Genomic DNA, 22,993 nt, shown 5'->3' with positions numbered 1-22,993 from the left:
CTTATGGAACCTTTACATGCATAAGGAATGGTATCTGGCTTCAGTATGCCAATCCTAATACCAACTTCTTTGCCCCAGTCATAATTTCTTCTGTCGGCTGTTTCCATAATATAATCTTTAACTTGAATGGTTTCGACGCAATGTACATTCTCACACTCACTTACACGTTTTTTACTTTGTCATTTAAAAATTCATCTGATGTGCATTGTCCACAAAACAGGCAGGCTCCTTGAAAATTAAATCCTAGTACTTCTGACCTAAGGGTTATCGCCTTAGGTGATGAAGTACGTTGTGATAGCAACGCTTGGCTACTTCTTGTTTTTGTGTAAACTTTTCTACACTTTTCATGAACTGTAATACTTTTCAGTCTCGTAATTTGGCATTCCTCTTTCCATCTTTCACTTTAATACTGCAATCTAGTAATGTTTTAAGTCCATTTTATTTTTCTATACATGTAACACCATCACCGAGAAGTCTCTCACAGATAAAACATTTTTCAGTTGATGACATCTTGAACATGATCCAGATGATCCAATAGACCTGATTACTTATCCGTAGTCACAGCTACAATGAATGAAAAATATATTAATTTATATTTTATAAAGAAAAATCACTAAAACAAATTAGTATTAGAAAAATTTCGTTAAGGTTCTGCTACAAAGTGATCTATAAAAAATATGCGTAATTAGCCTATAGCATCTAAACGATGCATCCTAGAGAAAAAAATGAAGAGAACATTTCTTATAGAGAATTATCTAAAATGCTTTCCATGTGAGATATTTAGAAAAAAACTAATTTTTGGCGCCACCTTTCCAAGATGGTGTCCAAATCCGGGGTGGTAGAGGGGTGCAAAATGAGTATGTTGTTACTGACACTTTTATAAAGAAAATAAAATTTGTTCCAGTTTTCCACCATTTTTGTCCTTATTCGACCCTTTATTGACTGGCCTAACAATGGCTCCGTGTGACTTTTGGTTATTTCCCAAGCTGAAAATGACGTAAAAGGGGCCCGATTTGGATCAAAAGAAGACATCATGCGGAATGCGACGACACGGTTGCTCAACATTCCAAAAAAACTGCGTTCCAGAAGAGTTCCAACAATGGCGGGAGCGCTGGAAGTAGTGTGTGCATTACCAAGGAGACTGCTTTGAAGGGGATCAGTGTTTCAGATATCCAAATCAATAAAAGTATTTTTGCCAACCAAGGGTTCGATACTTTTTGAACACACCTTATGTACATATATTTGTTCTTTAGGTGCTTGGATACTGAACAACTGATGTGTTGATAAAGAAGTTATGCATCAACATGTAAACACATTTATGAAGAGATGAGATGCTGAATTACAAATTTCAGAACCATTACAACTCAAGAGCAAGATGTTTTCATAAAGTGATTCCATCTTCATGTGAATGACTTCATCTATTGAGAAAGACTGAAAAATCTTTGAAGAAGCAATAAACAAGGAAGATAGATAATATCACTTTTAAAATAATATTAACAATGCATCAATTATTTTAATTCATTAAATAAATTTTTAGTTATAATAGTACCCTACTGCTTTCTTGAAGCTTGTAACATTTATAGATCGAGTTTGTTGACAAAATATTTGCTCATCACATATGGTCTAGAGCCGAGTGAGCGCCTTGTTTTTATTTATTTATTTATTATCAAAAGTTTACAAAGGACTCAATCAAAATAATTAAGAATATATTTTCGTAACTATTGGTTATATACAACAAAGATCACTCGTTCTTACAGGATAGTGTGCGAAAGTTCTCTGATTACTGCCTTACGATTATCTAGTTGTAGTAGCTATATTCGAATCACGATATTGAACGCAGTGATTCGTGAAAATCCAATTTATAACTTAAGTCAGACTTATGCATAAATGCACGACGAATACCAGTTTGTGAAATGGTGAAGAACGAGAATGGGTTGTATAAAAAGATTTTTAAAAAAGTGACGAAACTAGTACATTATTTTGGTACATAGTAGACCAAAGGGTCTACTATGTGTGGATAAGTGTGGGTTCATGTGTGGGTAAGTTTCACAATAGTTTGAAATTAATGCTTCGACTGGAGGAAACGAAAAAGTATCCACTCATGTTCCTACAGTTAAAAATGGTATTTTATGCTGTCCTGTATAGCAGGCTGGCCGAATTTACGACCGTGCAGTTGACGAAAAAAGTTTTACGTTCCACGATTATGCCGGCTGGACTAAAGAAGACGGTGATAAGAAATGAACGAAATAGTGGAATGAAGAAACTGCGAGGAAACGGGAGAACCCCGTGGAAACCCAATTACACAGTGTTTGTCCACCACACAGTTTACTTAGCGCGAGCTCGGATCGAACCAGGAACCCCATGCACCAGAGGTGAACGCTCTGTGGCGGCGTTCAAGGTACGTTTCTACGCTTATTTTCTCAGAGCTCAAAGGCTCGAAAAATTATGAGTTTCTCGAGTCGTCTTATGAAAATTCCTCGCGCTAATATATATATATATATATATAATCAGGGCGCAAAATTTCCGGTTGCCATGGGCGACTAGAAATTATTTATAGCTGGCGACCAGTGTTCGGTAAGAATGATTTCTGCCTAAACTCACCGAGCCGCGCAGTTTGTTTCGCACGAAAATAGTTACTGAGTGAGAGAAAACACGGAGTATGAAGCAGGCTTGGCAAAACTATGGTTTTATTGAAAACAAACTATTTTTTTGGTTTAAACCTGATTTTTTTTTTTTTTTTGGTTTAAACCAGGTTATTTTGGTTTAAATAATTTGTTCTATGTATTTATATCACATATGGACAGAAATAAGTTTGTTTCGCCTTGGTGTTATTATGTAACAACCGGGTTATGCAGGAAGAGGTCACATAAGCTTAAAGCGGAATCCGAACCGCTTCCCGGCTTACATTCGAGAGGAATTGTCTTCCATTTGAACTCGAAACCGGAACTAATTGGCCACAAATGCGATACGTCTACCGGCTCACTCACGAAGGACTCCTGGTAAAAATACGTTGTACTGATCTTTCCATACATGTTAATATAATTGTCAAGAGTCATTTCAGAACGACAAAAAGATAAACAGTTGTACAAGTGAAACCATTATACAGAATTACATATGGACAGTTTCAAAATACTGCAGAAGAACTAATTTAGTCCAGGTTAGTTCACTACGACTTTTATTAGTCCAAGTTAAAGGAATATGATGACTTAATTTGCATATCAGTAAGAGAAGGGAATAAAGGATACGAATTATTTGAGTCCACTTCGGCCCTGACTCATTTATACATAATAGATACCAAAGATACTTCTGATTTCAATAAATGCCTCTCGTGGGGTTTGTATTCCCCCCCCCCCAAAAAAAAAAACGTACGGCATTTAGATGTACTTTATCAATAGTAAACAATAAAACGAAACAATATTTAGAATTTTTCTTTAATTGCAATTGCATAACCATAACAACAAACTATATATATATATATATATATATATAAACAAGGAACATTCATAAACTTATAAACAAAAAAAAAAAAAAGTTGCTTTTGTAGTATAATCTCTGCGTAATGAATGGGGAATTAAGGACTGAATATACGAATAGTATACGGGAATGTGGGAACGTGGTAACCCACAAATGTGTGTTCATCAAGATTTTACGAACACATATTTTTACGAACATTTTTCTTGTTTTGGTTTAAACCCCCTTTTTTTTTTTTTTTTTTTTAATCAGCTGGTTTAAACCAGTCAACCCTGGTATGAAGTCTTCACAACGGACACGGAAAGCAAAGTTTTCACAACGTTGTAATTCGCTCCTCCTTTCTCATCCTCAATTGAAATGGCCACATTTTATGTAGTTTTACCTGTAAGCACTGCTTCATGTGAGAGAGGCTTCAGCAGTGTCAACAGACTTAAGACTGACACACTGGATGATTCGGTGTCAATTTCTATCAGTGGCTCTTCACTTAAGGACTATGATCCGAAAACTGCAATCGACAACTGGTACTTCACTGCAGAGAGAGAGCGTTACACAAACGAAGTCTTAAGGTAAGATTTTTTTTTTTTTTAACATTGTGTATGAATTGTCTGATTCCAATTGATTATCCTGAAAGTAAATGTCTGTTTTCTAAAATTTTATGCACTGATGTAATATCTTTTTGTCAAAGCACAGGCGGGGCTGGAGGAGGGAGGACCTCTCATAATTTGTATGTGAGAGATATTGGCGACCATCATTTTTGGATTGGCGAGTGCGTCTGACTGCAAAATGTTATTTCAAGCAGGTTGCCTTTAGGTTGAACCTGATTACTCATAATACTATACGGACTTAACAACTGTAACATTACTTTTATCCTAATCCAAATGAGATCCTTATTCATTACCTAGAAAGCACTCTTAAGTACCTAACAGCACCTTCATTTCATCAATATCCCGTAATATAAAATTGTAAACCAATCAGTAAGAACTTAGTCCTCACTGAGCAATATATCACACACAATTGATCGTTATTGCCTTAGTTCTTTCTTCTCGCGGACACAAATTATCAGTCAATCTTCGATACAAGTTCAATATCATAATTCACTACTATATTATTCAATTCGTTTGTTCAACCTTTTCCTGTAATTTAAAACATACCTCCTCCTTACATGCTAGCGTGTAATTTTGTAACACATAAGACACAATTATGACACCACACTTTCTATATGACGAAGAACGGAACTGAACTAATTGGAGGTTAATATTCCTTATAAGTACCGAGGCTACATGGGAAGTGTTGCTACTTAAGTAAGACCATTACTCGGGTTCAAACTTGAGGTCTGCACAGATCGGAAATTTTAGCCCAAACCCGGCCCGTGAATTTATAATGTGAAGCCCGAAACGAGTCCGAAATATGTTTTAGCCTTTAGGTCCAAGCCAGTGATAAATAAGCCCGAATTACAGAAACTTAATAATTAACGCAAAATTGTATTTTTATTTACAGCAATTAGAGGATTAATTTTGCAGTTGTGTTTTAAAAGTGCTTCAGAAAGAACGGTCTGATAAATACCGTTGTACAGTTTACAAAGTTAGACCCGAAAAATACGGTTGCATATTTAAAAATTTACGGCCCAAGCCCGGTGATCTACGCTTTGTAGGCCCTAGTCCGGGTCGGACCTAAGCCCGCAGGCTCGGCCGAGCCCGTGCAGAGCTTTAGTTCACACCCAGAATCACGCGCATTAGCCATTTGGCCAAGAAGGAACTCTCCTAAAGGACTGAAGTCACAATATGCACGAAAACGACTGAGGTCGTCTACGGTAGTGACGTCTTAAAAATATCGTCCATCTTCTACTCGGATTTTGGCTTTCAACTATTTACTATACAATGTGACTCAACTGAAACAGCAAATATCAATAATAGTTTTACGAATACGTTATAGACTTCGTTCTAGCTCAGTGGTAGAGCGTTCACCTCTGGTGCGTGCAATTCCTGGTTCGATCACCGCTCAATCAACTGGATATTTTGGTGGACAAATACAGATTTCGTGGGTTTTCTCGGGATTATCTCATTTCCTCTTACTTTCTACATTCCACCATTATCATATCATATCCATTTTATTATCACAGTCGCCTTTAGCCTCCGTGCATAATCATGGGACGTTAAAAAAAAAAAAACTATTATAATATTTATTTTTAGCATAAATGCATATGGCATAACTAGCTATACCCGTCAGCGACCGAAACTAAATCTCCTGTAGCTATGTTTCAACGTATATATTACCTGCAAAAGTATCCATCTCCAAAATAGTTCCTGTAAACATACTAAAAACACGTCAATTTCACTACATAAAAGTGGTCTTATGTAAGATTTTGGTAGTGATAGTCGAATGCAACCATAACGACGAGTACCACTTACAAAGTTCATACAGAAATGGAAAGAGTTCCATTGTTGAAGAAGTTCTCATGGATAAAACTACAGACTCATATCGCCTTGCTTACCACATTAAAAGTGACACTCCAATTACTAAGACATTTCTACAGTTCTCAGCTTCCTCAGTTTTCACAGAAGTTAAAAATTGGCCATTTAGTTTCAAGCCTTCAATCGTTTTGACAGAAAGATCTTTCTAATTTAAATCGGACACTAAAAAAGCAAACCAGATCCTATTATAAATATTTGTCACTACTTTATTATAAAGATAATAATGTTGAAATGCTTGCTCTCATGAGCTATACACTCCTGAAGTTTCATTCGCAAGTTCTGCAATAGGCGCATATATAATTCCTCTGGTACTGTCTTCAGAAAGGACAGGAATTTTCAGTTCCTTAACTGTCTGCGGAGTACGTTTAGACTTAAGCTCTTGGGTTACATAATGGGAAAAAAATAAATAAATCACAACGGGCAGATCTGGCGAGCGCGCTAGTTATGTAATGTCACTATCAGTGTCGTATTTAAGGGATGTATCAAGCTACCCCCCCCCCTCCCTAACGAAATGAATTTGTTAATTCTTCGCATTCCATGCACAACAACCACCCTTCTTCAAGAATTTCATTGACTTTTCATTTTCTTATGCTCTTTGTTTAGAAATAATACTGTATGTCATATTTCATTCCATGTAAGAACTGCTTGCTTTCTTTTTTTTTTTTTTCTTTCGTCCATTCTACTCTTCTGTTTCTTTTCCTTAGCTATTACAGGGCTAATAGTGGTCTGGTCTCTTGTAAATAGTTGGAAAGTGGCCAAAAGCACACGAAAAAGTGACCAAAAAGTTACCAAAATCTCATCATACCCCTTTTTCCTTTATCAATTTTTTCATCACCTCTCTCTTTGTTGTTTTGTTTCATCTTTTTTTCTTTACTTCTGTTTGAGCTTCCTCCTTACTTAGGTTTTCTAAGTATGCTTTGTAGTTACGGTAAGCAGACTTAGCAGATCGAAGAAGCTTCTGAGTAAGTGGAACCAGTTCTGGCCTATTTCCGAATTTCTTCATCCCAGACATTATATTTAACTTAGCATTGAGAGTTCTCAAAGCCGTGAAATATTCAAATTCATCACCTACTCTTAAGAAGAACATACACGAAGCATAACACAAGATCAACATGATGAACCACACAAAAACACACACACACACAACGTTCAGCGGAGCGTTAACTCTTACGAGAGAAAACTGAAAGACTATTATGATAGAAAAAAAAAGAATAGACACGGAAGGGTTCCCAAACCCACCTTGAGAGCTTAAGCATCTACCAACCATCCACTGTGCTTTAGAAAGAATAAAAGCTGAAGTGAGAATAAAGCTGATTGTTTCACATGTGGCAGCAAGTACTGAAGCTTTCAGAAGAATAATGAGTAACAAGTTTCTGCCTTTTCTCCATTTGTTTTTATATTTTTCTTAGAAAACTACCAATGCAAAACATAAATCACACGAAAAAGTCACTTTACCTCCCCAAAAAGTAACTTTTAGTTTTTAAAAAAAAGTGACTTGTTATAAGCCTGCTGTTTCTTTCGTTTCTCCTATTATACTTTCGACTGTTCTTATTGTAACTGAAGTCTGTCATCGTCAGTAACACCAAAACTAATAGGAGCTGATAAGTAAAATTAGTGTTCCACAGCAATTTGCACGGATATCAACATAATGGGACTTTAGTTATAGCAAAGGAATATTTACATCTTTTAGTTATAAAGAAAGGCAAATGTTTGAATTAAAGAAAATCAAGAGGAGGGAATAAGTAGCCCGGGAAATTAAGTAGGGCAAGAGGATGTCCCCTTTTTCTACTATGAACAGAATAAAAGGTTACAGTCACTGTTAAATTTTTTGTGTATGATAGCACATAAGGTTCACCAGTCTGCAATTCTTGCCATTAAAATTGCAATCAGTATATTTCAGCTTCAACTTGTCTCAACATTTTCTTTCAGTAAAAACGTACACAGATAAAACTGAATATTTTCATTTTTTCTAAAACGAAATCAGATTGAAATCAGATTACAAATATTCAACGTGTGTTCATAGGAGCGTCATTTCACATTTTCCTGGGGAGTAAGATTCTCCACCGACATAAGAGTTTCACATCATTTTTTCCTAGTATATCAATAGAAATCTATTAAAATATTTTTAATTCCCAAACTCTGGTGGGGAATTCCCTTCCCCCTATGCTTTCCCGTGTTGTGCATAGTCCCCCGAAACAAAATCCTAAATACGCCACTGGTCACCACGTAATGAAATTAGGCTCCTTGGAAACATCCATGAATTGCCATAAATTCTATGTGGCTGCACTTCACAGGTACAAGTCCATGCAACTTTACAACGGATTTCGCTGTACGAGCGTAATTGTGTACAGGCGAAATTGAGTAAATGTGATATTTGTTTGAAATTTTTTGACTATAACAGTACTATTTTTAAGAACTTTTCCGTATCGACTTGCACGAAAATTGCTGTTCTACTACGATCACAGAATCCCCGATTTTTAAATATGCTTCAACACCAGACATATGTTGATAACTAGTCTACGCCACTGTGGAACTGAAATGACATGTCATATGGAGCCACTTAGGCGCCACTACCAAGATAATAGCGCAAAGCTCAATTACAACAGGGAAGACCAATCTGTTTGAACCATATAGTTAAATTTTAACTAGCTAAACTATTATATAATCGCACTTTACCGTTGTTCTATTCCAAGTACAAGATCTTATTGCAACTAAGGAGAAAATAGATCAACCTACCTTCAATACAGAGATACTTCCATTGATGAGGATCATTTTTGAATGATCGCGCTCTCCTACATTCTTCAATAGGCAGCTTAGACGCTAGGCGAACTGAGATAGCATTTTGATTAAAACTGAAAGAAAAAAAAAAAAAAAAAAACGTAAGTCACTGATACCAAGATCACAAGCAAGACCACCATAACTCTTTTACTATTTTCTAAATGATCATGGATTTCATTACACTGAGTGCTCACTAAATTACGACCATCCCTCCACATAAGCAGTCGAGCTGATTACATTACCACCCCGACTGGTAGTACTGCAGAGAAAGAACAAAGCGAGAATATATGATGGCAGACAACACATTGTTATACTGGGAGGGAGGCCACGATTTATCCGCATTCCAATAGGGCATGAGTGTGGGCACCCGATCAATAGGTGCGTCACCCCAGACAGCGATACTTGTCGGATGCGCCCATTCCTGTGCAGAGAAAGTGTACAAGGAGTAGGAAGAAAATTGGGTAACGGTCTCTAAGAGACGGAATGCAGGGGCGTACGGAAGTTCAAAACGTGAGGCGAGCGTTGCGTCAAACAGCTCGTGACAGCCAAATGAGCCACCAGTGTCCAGGAATTACGTAACCAATACAATGATGGATGCACAATATCCATATTCCACGCAACTATACGGTGTACACAAACATATAGGAGATACTCACTCGTTACGGCTCATCACAGCCGACTTCGTAGCGCTTGGGCATAGGAACACTGCATAACAGAGCTTTGAGCAACAGGTGTGTGGCAACTGTTACTCGATTCTGGAAGATTATAAAAGAAAAATGGAATAAGATACCTGTCGTAGTTCACCAACGGAGTTTTCTGCAATAGAAACTACACTGGCAGGCAACAGTCCGGAATCAGGGGAGATATACAACGCATAGCCGTTTAACCTTTTCTTAACTACTCGGTCACACATACGCGGAACAGTCACATGAGTAAAGAATGAAATTTGGACAGGCCACGATTCTGCAATATTTATTATTATTTATACGTGGATATTTATATAGACTCAATTTACAGGAATTAGGATTTAGGAATTAGATTTCTGGGCTTTCGGCATCTTTGGCCATGTTAACCAGTCACGCATGAGGGATGACGTCCCTCGGTGATCACACTATCCGAGGAAACGGAAGGAAGAAAGCGGCCTCGGACCTTTATGTTAGGTGGTATCCCGGCATTTGCCTAGTGTGAATGAGAAAAACCCTGCAAAACCTCCCTCAAGATGGCTGGCCTGAAAAAGCTTTTACGCTTTTTCTGGGTGTAAGTGTCCCCACCGGACTTCGAACCGCTCGCCGCAAAGACGAGAAGGTTAGCGCCTACACTATGTGGGGCTACCGCGCATTTTACAATCCTGAACATTTTGGAAATAATAAAAAAAAATCGTTGCAGTAAGCAACTTACTATAAATTTACTAATTATGTTTTTCTTTCTCACTTTTTGTTACAGAAATCTCTTTATATAAAAGAAGTCCTGAGTAGAGTGAGTGACTGAATCAACGCTCAAGAAAACTGCTTAAGCTAGAAACTTCAATTTGGACAGTTTATAGAATTTGTACATAAGGCACAACTAAGGAAGAATTCTTGAAAATAAGACGAGGAAGGATGAGGTGGAATATCGGTCTCATCGGAAATCTTTAAAGCTACAAGAAATTTGATATCTGGACTATTCATTTAAAATAATTAATTAAACATGTAGTTTCGTGTTTTCTGAAATTTAATCTAGAGAGGAAAAAAAAATTGTTGGAAATTCGACGTGGAAAGGGTGAAAAGGGGATTGCACTTGATAAGATTGCACACATTAAATGAAATATTTGATTTTTCATTTTACATAATTAAACAGTTGTTTCCCGATTTCTTGATATTTGACCTACAAGGGAAGAAAAGGGGCGGGGGTTAACTAAGATGTTCATATCAGCTACTCTCGAATTTCAAGACTACTTCCGAGTTCCGTGGGAAAAAAACGAAATCTTTCAGTTTAACGTCCTATGATTATGCCCTTTAGGCTAAGGGAGACGACGATTAAGTCAAGTGAATGACGATGGAAGAAATGGTGAAATGAGAAAGTGATAGGAAACGGAAGTACCCCGGGAAAACCCACGGACACGATGTTGTCCACCACAGCCTTACTTTGTCCATGCACCAGAGGTAAGCGCTCTACCACTGAGCCCCCTCGAGTTCAGTGGAATTCTATGTGAAAGAAAGAGACGGAAGAATGCATAATGAAGAATGCATAGTAACGAGAGGGAGCATTTGTTAGTCTATACATAAGATTCCTTAGTCAAACTAGCATATTTAGTCACGGTATGAATACCAATAGTAAGCATATCACAATTAGTACAGTAAGAGATTAAAACAGACTTTCATTACGATATTTCTTCTTGTTTTACCGAGTTGAGTTAAAGTGAGAGTTAAAAAAAAATCATGATTAGCAACAAAATAATCATGAAATACACAATTATACAAGAAAACGTTTCATGTAACATTCAAATAACAATAATAATAACAATAATAATAATAATAATAATAATAATAATAATAATAATAATAATAATAATAATAATAATAATACGTTCTATGTTCTAGTCCTAGCCCCGCTAGTCTGCTTCTTTTCTATTGTAACACTACTTATAAAGAACTTTGAATATCCTGCTTAGAAGGCTGTTCGGTTTAAATGAGATCAGTTTTGAAAGGCACTAACCTTACCAGAAACATCGTCACCACCACTGATCATATTCTATTGGATTTCCAGCATTGTGGACTACCCCCCCCCCCCCGTATCCAAATTTCCACTGATGCAAACTCCGGCGAAGCACAGGCAACATAATTCAGTCGCACTTGTAGGTAATTTTTGAACAGCCAATGACAGCCGCACGTATTCACTGAGCTGGCATCAGGGATACTTTAAATTTCTAATTTCCGCGTTCCACTTACTGATAAAAACGAAAATATGTTCTGGTGGTGTGACTCCAGACCTTGTTGTCCATATGGATTTACACCTGGTTCGCAGCCGCACCGTTCAATTGTGGATTGTCAATCTGAATAGGTGTGAATTCCTGGACGTATCTTGCATTTCTTTCTTTCTTTCTTTTTTTTATTAACCAACCTTGCGTATCGGCAACTTCCCAATGTAATTAAATCCCGTAACCACCATGAATCCATGGAATGACGAACGAGGGTGCAGCGTCCACTGGAACATTTGAACCGTTCATACAGTTTCCTGCAGTTCGATCTTCGTTCTGCATGGTGGCGAGGGAACAGGTGGTCTACGCGGCTTTACCAATGAATTTGAGTGGGAACCGCTTACGACTGTATCTGTTCACTGTCGAAGGTGCCAACTGAATCGCTGGCCCATTGCATGGTAAGTAGGTGGATTTTCATGGTATACCAATCCGCGAATCCCTTGTAATACTGCGGGCGTCACTTTCCTTGGAGTCCTTTTCCTGTTACTTTTCTTAGGTGACTATTTTGCCATAGGTACTGGTCTGTGTAACGGGCCATAATACCTTTCATAACAGTCGCCCAGAGTGTGAGTCCATTATGCCGACACTTTTCTTTTACTATACGTATGAAGGAAAACGAACATGAAAAAGTCAATTACACACTCTTCCCAGTAACGGTTTACATTTACCCACCTACAATTTCAGACACATTATTGCTCACGACAGAAGACGTGTCGTTGTACTGTCATTTTGCAGATGACAGTCGCGTTCGTAATTCGGTGCGATATAAACCGAACAATCTGCAGACACAAGGCTCAAAAACTGATTTTCTTGTAACGAGCATGATTTATGTGATTTTGAGTGCAACCTCACTCTGGCAATCTACTGAGAAAACGAAAGAACTTTTGACTTGTCATTAGAACTTCTGGTGTGACAATCGAACACAACATACATTAATAGTAGACCAGAACTTATTTTCACAAGAATATCACGGTAAGAACATGCATTCCTTGTTACATGCGGAAATTTTATCCACACTTAAAAATCTTGGAGTTTATTGCCTGTCGAGTATGCAACCCGAAATAAAGATGTAAATTATTTTTTAGCGCCTCTGGCGGAAAGTGGTGAATTACGTACCTACGACGGTGCTTGAAGAGGATGGCTTAGCCATTCGATTGCTACTGTGCAAGTGGGCACTATCTGTTCTACTATATTCAACTGTGTATAAGGTTATTATATATATATATTACGGGTTTTCAGAATTAGTGAATTTTACCGTTTATTCCTGAAAAAGAAATCTATATTCGGATATTTCTAAAGTATTGGTATCTAATTTCTGAATAGTGTTATTTCGGTTTGGTGATATTGTGTGGATGAAAAGTTCTGTACGGTGACACCCACTTACTTAAATCGGGAGTGAATGGAATTAGAGATCACTTTTGTAAATGGGTGAGTTGTTATACTAATTTGTTATATTCTCTGATTTAAGGTATTACATTAATTAGGACTAAATATATTTTATATCTATTTGAATTATAGAACGGTGTGTTATTAAAACAATTTTGAATATAATTTTTTTTAGAAAATTAATGATATGGAATTGTGGTAGGGTAGATGCTGCTACTCTATTAGACTCCTTAAATATACTTACAGTAAAAACAGTTTCATCCAGTATAAAAATATATATATCAGGATATAAATTTACATATGTAGAAACTACTATTCTTGTTCAAATCTATTGAAAGTAGAGATTGCTTGATTGAATTATTGTTATAAAGTTTTCAATTCACATATATAACCTTTTATTTCAATATCCTAATAGCATCTTTCTGTTTATTTATATCATGGTTTTTTGTTTTGGTAAGCTGAAACTCGTAGAAATTCTATAGATGAGAATTCATATAGAAAATATAGTTAAGATTTGCATTAGGAGGATCTCGCATAATTTCCCTCATTTAACTATTATTATTGTAGGGCATGTTTCCCTTTATAGATATTTGTCCTGGTCATTAACGGCCGGTGGCCCACGACGGAGCCATACCTAAGGCACGTTTCAAACAGTAGCAATCGAATCTTCAATAATAATAATAATAAAAAAAAAATGTTGAAATTAGTTACGGTACATGCCTTACATACTTGATAGGTTTAAAGTGCTGGAGTAAAATCTGTTTTCTGGAGACTATAGGAGGGAACGTGCAACATAATACATGTATATACATTTGTTTGTTCGTTACTTGATAGGTTTGTTGTTAGAGTTGTTAAATATATCCGCATTCTTTTTGAAAAAAAAAAAAAAGTTTGAATTTTGGATGGTTAGAAGGCTGTATGGTAATACCGGATTGCTTGTACGAAACAAATGCTTGTAAGTGTGCAGTCGCTATTAGGCAGAAATATTTTTCTGGTGGGAATATTTTTGTATATTATAGCATTAACTTTTATTTCTTCATTATTCATAAATATGGAAAATCCTGCGGGAAGGCCTGGTCAACTAGTATTAAATGGGTTTGTAGGAGAAGAATGGGGAGTATTTATTCCGCCTAATATAGGTCAAGGTTGGGATTTGTTGTATTGGGAAGGGGAAGCAGAATCAAGTAGGCAACATTTTTCGTCGTTCACTGCTGATAATGTAACTGACCTGTCTTCAACAGGTGTGTGTTCTGACTTTGCTGATAGCAGCGGAATGTTGAGGGACGAGTTGGAACCTCTGTGTGTGTCGACAACAAGTAGTCGTAGCTCCCTGGATCCGTTTATTGACCTTGATCAATCAGCTGAGGAGATGATTGCGAAAGAAAAGAAAAGCACAAATCCATTTTGCGATAAAAATAAAGTTGAAATTATGCGCAATGAACCTCAGAACGTACGTTTACTGAATAGTTTTGTGCCTTTTAATTTTAATATGGAGAAATTAACGGTTAATGCTTCTTGTAATTTGTTTAATGAACACGTACGTAGAATTCCTGTAGTAGATGGATCAGATGATGTAAAGCTTTTTCAATTTATGAGTGTAGTCTATGGTATTATTAAACTGAAATTATTTCCACTAGAAACCGTTCTAATTGCTGCGTTAGGAAAAGCGCAAGGTAGATTAAATCAAGAATTAATTTCCTTATATGAAATGACTATCGAATGGTCACAAATTACAAGTCATTTGTTTCAAAAATACATGACACCATTAGGTAAGCGAGCCATTATAAATAGATATATTAAGGTTATGCAAAAACCCGAAGAGAATTTATTAGATTATGTAAACAAAATAATAGACTCGTATATTGTTTGTTATGGATCCCTAAATTATGGGAATAGTAAAGAAGTTATACAAATCATTATGGAAGGAATGAATCCCCACTTAAAACATGACATATATAAGTATCGTTACCCAACGTCATTAGATGAGTTGTTGAGTGAATTAAATCAATATGACTTACATCAAAGGAATTTGGAGGTATACAGTGCATTAACCAAGGTTTCAAGTAGAGGAGATGAAGAGCGTAAACAGGTTTCCTGTTATTTTTGTGGTGGACGGCACCGAGTAGCCAATTGTCCTGCTAATAAACAATATTTGCTTAATAAAAAGTTGTTGAAAGTGAACATGGGGATGAATATGGAAAGACGCTTTGCAGGGAATAGTGACCGGTCAGGGGCTCTGAATCAGGAACTTGGGTCCGGTGTTCAATCTTCTAATGGTGCGGGTGTTTCAAATTCTTTCAATAATCAGTTTATGAATAGTGATAGGAGGAATAAGAGACGCTTTGCAGCTAAGAGTGATCGGCAGCAGTATACACTTCCTATGGAGAGGTCCGAACTTCGAATCCCGGTAGATAATATTGAACATGGACACCCTAATGTGAGTGATGGTGTTTATAGTGAAGTTTCTCAAATTAACAACGTAAAAACAAAGCATTATGCATCTAGACCAGTGAGTAATTTAATGCATAGTGGTAATTTAATGCATAATGCACATTTACCCACCTACAATTTCAGACACATTATTGCTCACGACAGAAGACGTGTCGTTGTACTGTCATTTTGCAGATGACAGTCGCGTTCGTAATTCGGTGCGATATAAACCGAACAATCTGCAGACACAAGGCTCAAAAACTGATTTTCTTGTAACGAGCATGATTTATGTGATTTTGAGTGCAACCTCACTCTGGCAATCTACTGAGAAAACGAAAGAACTTTTGACTTGTCATTAGAACTTCTGGTGTGACAATGGAACACAACATACATTAATAGTAGACCAGAACTTATTTTCACAAGAATATCACGGTAAGAACATGCATTCCTACATAACGTTGAACTCACCAACTTATGGATTTTGCATAGCATATAATGTCTCTTCACGATAACTAAGTGTTATTTGATTTTCACATAGTATAACTATTAAATTCAATTAATAATTGCATAGTTCATTTCACACAGAGTGTCTTGTCGTAGGAGGAATATACGAAGAATGTTCCATATTTCTGAGAGTTACTATATAGGTAATCAATAGGTTGTAAGTAATACTTTCCTGTATAAACAATCTTGACACTATATTAATGAACTCCGATCAGTACTAACTTCTCTGAGAGTAGTCGTAATTTTATTTACGTGTTAATTTTGGAAATATGAAAGGTACAATTGATGCTCAAAGAACACCTGAAATCACTCAACCATTACAAAAATATATTATAAGTCTACAAAATCCAAGAGTACAGTTTATTATATGGAATTATGCACGATCATTCGAGTTAATACGGTTTCTTTCAGATGACCTCATCTGTTAGGACCGAACAGAAACTGCACAGATTAGACACCTGCTATCAATTTCAAAGTTGGGTTAGGATTAGGAATTAGATTTCTGGGCTTTCGGCATATATGACCATGTTATTCCATCACGTATGAGGGATGATGTCCCTCGGCGATCACACTATCTGACGAAAGGGAAGAAAGGAAACGGGCTGGGATCTGTTAGGTAACTTCTCGGCATTTGTCTGGTGTGAGTGAGGAAAACCTCACTCAGAATGGCTACCCTGAAAAAACTTTTGCACTTTTCCAACCGAGCGTCCCCACTGGGAAAATTTCAAAATTGGAATATCACATATCAAAGTTGGCTGTAATTGGTAAATGTTTGCTGAATATGTGATGCCGAAAGAGAAAGACAAAATAAAAAGTAGTAATTGTTGACCTGAAGAACAAGAAGTTATGATATGTAGCGATGAAATTTATTGTTACTGACTATACTTAGGTGCGGTAGCGTATCAAAGCACATCATTTAAGTAGGAATCACAAGATATGTTGATATATTTAAAAGCTAAGAAATAATTGGCTATATGGTGATTTACAATGTTTACTCGCGTAATAGTCGCATTTTTTGTACAATTTTTAAATGAAAAATCCAAATGCGACTATTACGCGAGGAAAGCTGTCATTCAATTATCGCTACGATGAAAACAATTTCGAATTTTGATACATACAACACTGTGGCAACATAAAAAGCACGCACACGCACGCGCACACAAACTAAAATCTTGGCATTGGCACCAAAGCCGTGCGGTAATGATAAACGTCAATGAATGAAAATGAAAGTCGCGTATCGACGTTGGTGGTTTGTGTCACTTTGGAGCTAGAAGCTGTTTGCCAGCCAGAAAGTGATTTTTGGAATCACAACCAGAAGTTTGAGTCCCTCGAGACAATACGATGGAATGCCAGAGCAGACAAGATAGTTGTAAACATATGTCATATTGGGATGACTCATACTTGGAGAAGGGCGCGCAGAATGTAAGTTGGCTGATCTATGTCGACAGATGGGTCACGATGTTACGTGTCAGTAAACACGAAAAGTTCTTTTTGCTCGGACTCGTGCAAGATAAGCAATTCCGAAGAAAGTCTCGTTCACAAAGACAAATATATCCCATAGACTGCGACTTTTATGGAGGATTTTTTTTTTTTTTTTTGGTGAATATTTTTACTTCACAGTTACGGTGCCACAATTATGCGAGGGCGACTATTGTAAGAGTAAACACAATATATATGGATATAATAGACGGAATTCTAACTATTGCTTGATAACGCACAGCATACGAAAATAGAAACAGATAAGAGATTAGAGCAACACCTGTGGAATACAACTGGTAACATTATCGTTCATTCAAGAGCTGTTACCTTGTTTCGGTAAGTCATTATGAAACGAATAATAAACCTGAAGAAACATGGACCTCTTACTCCAATCCTGAAGTTCAAAGTCTAAAGAGTGACACACGAGCAGTAGAACGAGCTCAGCTAAAAACCAGAGTAAGGTAATGATTACGGTATTTTGAAACTGTAATGGGAACATCATAACAGATTATTTACCAAATGAAATTAATGCAGATTTCTTTATTTAAAAGTCTCTTGTCGGTCAACTGCGAACAATAAGTTACGAGGACCCAAAAGAAACCGGACTTTCGTTCTAAAAAAAATAATTTATTACATTTTTTACAAAATTCTTTCAGTCTCCTTCAAAGTACTCTCCATTAAATGCGATTCATTTCTCCCATCTTTTTTCCCACTGTTTGAAGCACCTCTGGAACTTTTATATCGTCCAATGTGCTCTGCGAAGTTCTTTTTACAGCATCTACACCATCAAAACATTTTCCTTTTAGATTTTGTTTAATTCTCGGAAAATGTCATCATTTTGGTCAAATAGTTTGGATCACTTTCAATCTGATTTTTCAAGTCCTGGCTCCAATTCAGACGAATGATTTGATCCTGTGTGAGCAGGCGAGAAACAAACTTAGCGGCAACATGTCTCATTTGCTAAACCTCACGCTGGCACGAGCTCTAACCCACTCCCGCCTGTTTTGAAATATCATCGATTATGAAACGACGATCCTCGCTGATTTTGGGGCAGATTTGTTTGATGTTTTCGTCGTTCCGAAATGATGAAGAGCACCCAGAACGAGCATGATCTTCAACACTCACCTCACCACACTTAAAGCGCTCAAACCACTAAAAAAATTGTGTGCGGTTCATAGTATCCTTCTTAAAAGCCTGCTGAAGCATTTGGTAAGTTTTTGTTTCCGATTTTCCAAGTAGGAAGCAAACACACTCCTTGTTCCTTTGAATCTGCCATAACGATTTCGCAGGCAACAAACGAGAACAGTTGAGAAAAACAATAATACGATCAAACGTTAACAGGGTGTCTACTAAAATTTCAAAATGAAATTTCGTGACCTTTTCTTCACCAAATCATAAAATTTCTTAACATTTTCAAGAGCAAATTTGGGTGTGAATTAGGCCGAATTTTCATCCATGCGATAGAAACGTACTTTGCTTGTGATTTGGTAGCGTCTAAATCCGACCATAGACATTTTTGGTGGTGAATTTTGACGTTTTATAGAAGGAAATTTTCCAATCTGTACTTACATTTGTACAGTTAAAAAAAAAAATCGTGACCCAAAAGCTAAATTTCGTGACTTTTACGTGACTTTCATGACCATTTTTTGATTTCGTGACTTTTTCGTAACTTTCGTGACCGAGAGACATCCTGGTTAACCTCTTACGCAGACGCCGCTTGGCCAACTGATCTGGGAAGGTCTCTACTAAACCCACCTAGCAGAACAACTCTCTACTACGCCTAGGAACGGCAGCGCTCTTTCAGTCCGGTTTCTTTTGAGTCCCCCCTCGTACAAACATCGATTTGCTGCAACGCTGTAATGCAAAACCAAATATCACTCGACTAAGGTTTAGAAGACCTGAGCTACGAATTTCCCAAACATTCATCTGATCTAGCTTCCAATGAGTATCATATCCATTGAAGAAAGCCTGTACAAGATTTTAAAGATTCAATGACATGAAATATGTTGTAGATTACTGGATAAAAGAGACTCCCGAAAAGTTCTTTGAAGATGACATGAAATGTTCAGTTCCATGCTGGGATAAGAAGAGAATACGAATTAAACGGAAATTTCCTGTATACAGAAAAACTGAATACATTACATAGGAAATTTAAAAAAATAAAAAATAAAACACAATTCTCTGAAGGTTGGAAACATTCCTCGTATATATTTAGCAATTAAAAACTGTATTTTATACCTCAAAGCACCAATTCTTAAAAACTTAACAAAAACTATTCATTTTATCAAGTCAACTTCTGTAGTAGTTACAAATTACAGATAAGCTCTACTGTTAAATACTTACTCAAATTCTAGAGAATAATATTGGAGGAAACCTAATAACAACTCTCCAAGGGTCTGATTATTTTCGGAAGTGAACGGAGGCAGCTCTTCATGCATGTCAATGAGATGGATATCCGACTGCGGCAAGAACTTCCCTTGGAAGAGTAAATGCAGACAAGGTAAGACTGGCGGTGAGACACCACCTGTAAAAAAGAAAAGCACACAGCCAGCTTGTTAGTACAGTAAACCACGTTCTTAACGGAATCCTTAGGCGATGTGTTATTTTCACCGCGGATAAAGCTTTCGCTGGCTACAAGTTAAGAGCCTGACATACTAAAAATACAAAATTTGCCATTTTTCTTTTGTTTGTTTTTCATAAGTGAAACGAGATAATGAAATGCAACTTACCAGAATCATACATAATGTTATTCTACAACAGAAAATATGAACCTGAAGAACTTTCAGTATTGCTATACATAGAAATTACAGTGTTGCCAGAATAACATTTTCCCCAAAATCTAAGTTAAGGCAGCGACTAGAGGAATGAACTCAATTACATTTGATTACGTATTATGTTATTTTGGTATCATGTGAACTACTCTGTAAATAACATTATTATTTATTTTTATTATCTGTATGTTAAAACTATTTTCTTTTTAACAAACTAAATACAACTATTATTTAAAAAATAGTTTACAGGATTCCAAGACAACATGATACGTAATCAAATGGAGTTGAGTTCGTTCCTCTAGTCGCTGTCTTAACTTAGATTTTTGGGGGAAATGATATTCTGACAACACTGTAATTTCTATTAATGGCAACACTGAAAATTTTTCAGGTTCATATTTTCTGTTGTAGAATACATTATCTATGAATGTGTATTCATAGATAAAGTTGCATTTCATTATCTAGTTTCACTTATGATAAACAAGCAATTAAGAAAAATGGTAAATTTTGTATTATTTTTAGAAAGTCAGGCTCTTAATCAATATAACTAAATCATTGTATTAACTACAGAGTAACAAGTAAGGTAATTATTATAAATATGCTACAGATACCACATCAAAAATGTTCACCTTTACGAAAATACAAATTTTGGAGACCAAAAATGCTGTTAGTTCTATTTTAAATTTTTAATACACTCTAGTTTGATAATATCTAATACACAAAGAATACATTCTTGTTTGATAATTTAAAAATACTTTTGGTTCAATTTGTCACATATTACATGAAAAAGTAAGAGGAATCAACCAATTTTCTTTATACTATATCCAAATTCCATGAAATTTGAAGACGAAACTATGGACTACACGGAAATTGCGCACCAACACGGTCAGCTGCAGCTCCGACGTTTCTCGGCTTAGTTTCGCAGTTTTTAGCTCCTTGTATTTTGAACTATTATATTTATATACCTAATAAGTTATACACATTCAACAACATTACGATACTCTACAACAGGAGTGGCTGACCTTTTTAGGTTTGAAGACTACTTTTCATTTAAGAAATAGCTGGCGAATCTAAAAGGTTGAAACTGGAGGACGGACGGGGCAGCCACAACCCAGACTACGATAGGTATATCTTGAGTTTAATATAAACTTTTAAAAATATATAAATAATAGCTTGAATTATTTTTCACTTAAAAAATTGGTGGCCTAGCCCTCTCCTTCCCCCAGGTTAGACCCGCCACTGGCGGTCTACTATCTTAATATAGACCAGTAGTGTCCAATTAGAATCAACCCAAGGGTCATCATATACGCACTATAGTGCGGTGAGGAGCAGTAGCTCCCTCCGTGTACCACAATACACCTGCATATTCAGGAACCTCACGGATTCACCATATTGAAGTAAACAACTATGTGCTCCCTCACAAAAACTAATTTTTACAATCCAAAAATAAACTTTTGTGTAAATAGAGTATAAAATAATATTTTGTTTAAAAAAAAAAAAAAGAGCTTGTCATTTTTATTTATGTAAATATGCCATATGGTGAGTACTTCAAATTATATGTCCGTAGTCAAACTCCCTCTGTACAAATTGTTGCGTGAGTACCGCAGGATTCTGAAAAATGAATATTTGGATAGCACCCATATTAGTTCCTAAGTGAAGTCTTGACCCGACTACGGTAGGTGCCATAGTTTTGGAGCTATGGACCTTTAAAGTTCATATTTTCAAGTTTTCGGCAGCCTATAAATCTGGAATGACACATTTTTGCAGCCAGGTTGGTCTATATTATTTATACACACACACACACACCTTGTTAAATTAAAAATCAAGCATATTATGGATGTGTAAATATATCTACTAACTCAATATATATATATTGAATTGTGCACTTAATTCTGTTGATTATTTTAAAATTTTCTTCTTAATTTAATTATATAACATAATTACTTTTAAATATTGTAACTGAGTTAGTAGATATATTTACACATTCATAACATGTTTGATTTTTAGTATAACAAGGTAGAAATGCACATGTACTTCGAACACTGAACACAATAAATACATAACCATAATATTTACAACTAAAAATACGCGTTGACAATATTAATTTTCAACTTTGAAAACTGTCCACGAAAAAGCCATATATAATAGAACGCTACACACTTCTTACAATACGTTGTGTACACAATACTTACATTGCAAATAATGAATGACCATGAGAACTAGAGAGTAACTAGAGATTGTCATGTTTTTGGCATCATTTATGTTATGTCTATGTGCCCATAACTTGATAATAAGAACTAGTGGCCGCACTCTCCAATCCACTGAAACAAAAATATAAACTCATATAGTTATCACTGTGCTGAATACAAATGTTACAATAAAACAAATTAAATTTATGTTATTTTTCCAACTTTCACACAAGGAAAAATTTCTTCCTTTAGTTTGAGGATTTGGTGTCTGTTCTGATGAGAAAAAAACAGTCAAAGATACGAGCTAGTATAAAACAGACAAAATAGTTAAAGGAAGAATCTGGAGAACTGATTTCATAATAGTAAAGCTTGTTTCTCGGAAGTCATGCTAACTTTGAAGGGCTATGGTCAATCATGCTCACAGCTGCTACTAAATCTCTGAAGCAGCCGTATTCTTATATTACTGTTACTATCCCGTCTCACTGAAATACTGGATAAACCAATAATCTGTTCAAAACAATAATATCTATTGTTTTCTTCTGGTTTAACATGGGATTCCTA

General features: G+C 36.2%; 1 protein-coding gene across 3 annotated transcripts in view; it reads right to left on the bottom strand.

The window, feature by feature from the left end:
- LOC145666324 (poly(A) RNA polymerase gld-2 homolog A-like) overlaps positions 1-22,993 on the bottom strand; it is an 83,495-nt gene that overhangs the window by 6,524 nt on the left and 53,978 nt on the right. For all 3 annotated transcript variants that reach the window (XM_081733427.1, XM_081733426.1, XM_081733428.1), the window contains exons 8-10: positions 22,436-22,564; positions 19,819-19,999; positions 8,679-8,794 (exon numbers count right to left, since the gene is read on the bottom strand). In XM_081733427.1, the coding sequence (XP_081589553.1) occupies positions 8,679-8,794; positions 19,819-19,999; positions 22,436-22,564 (426 nt within the window). The remainder of the gene's footprint in view (positions 1-8,678; positions 8,795-19,818; positions 20,000-22,435; positions 22,565-22,993) is intronic.

Source organism: Thermobia domestica, chromosome 12 (assembly GCF_964235325.1).
Source record: "Thermobia domestica chromosome 12, izTheDome1.hap1.1, whole genome shotgun sequence".
Lineage (NCBI taxonomy): Eukaryota > Metazoa > Arthropoda > Insecta > Zygentoma > Lepismatidae > Thermobia > Thermobia domestica.
This window is presented reverse-complemented; position numbering and strand designations above follow the sequence as displayed.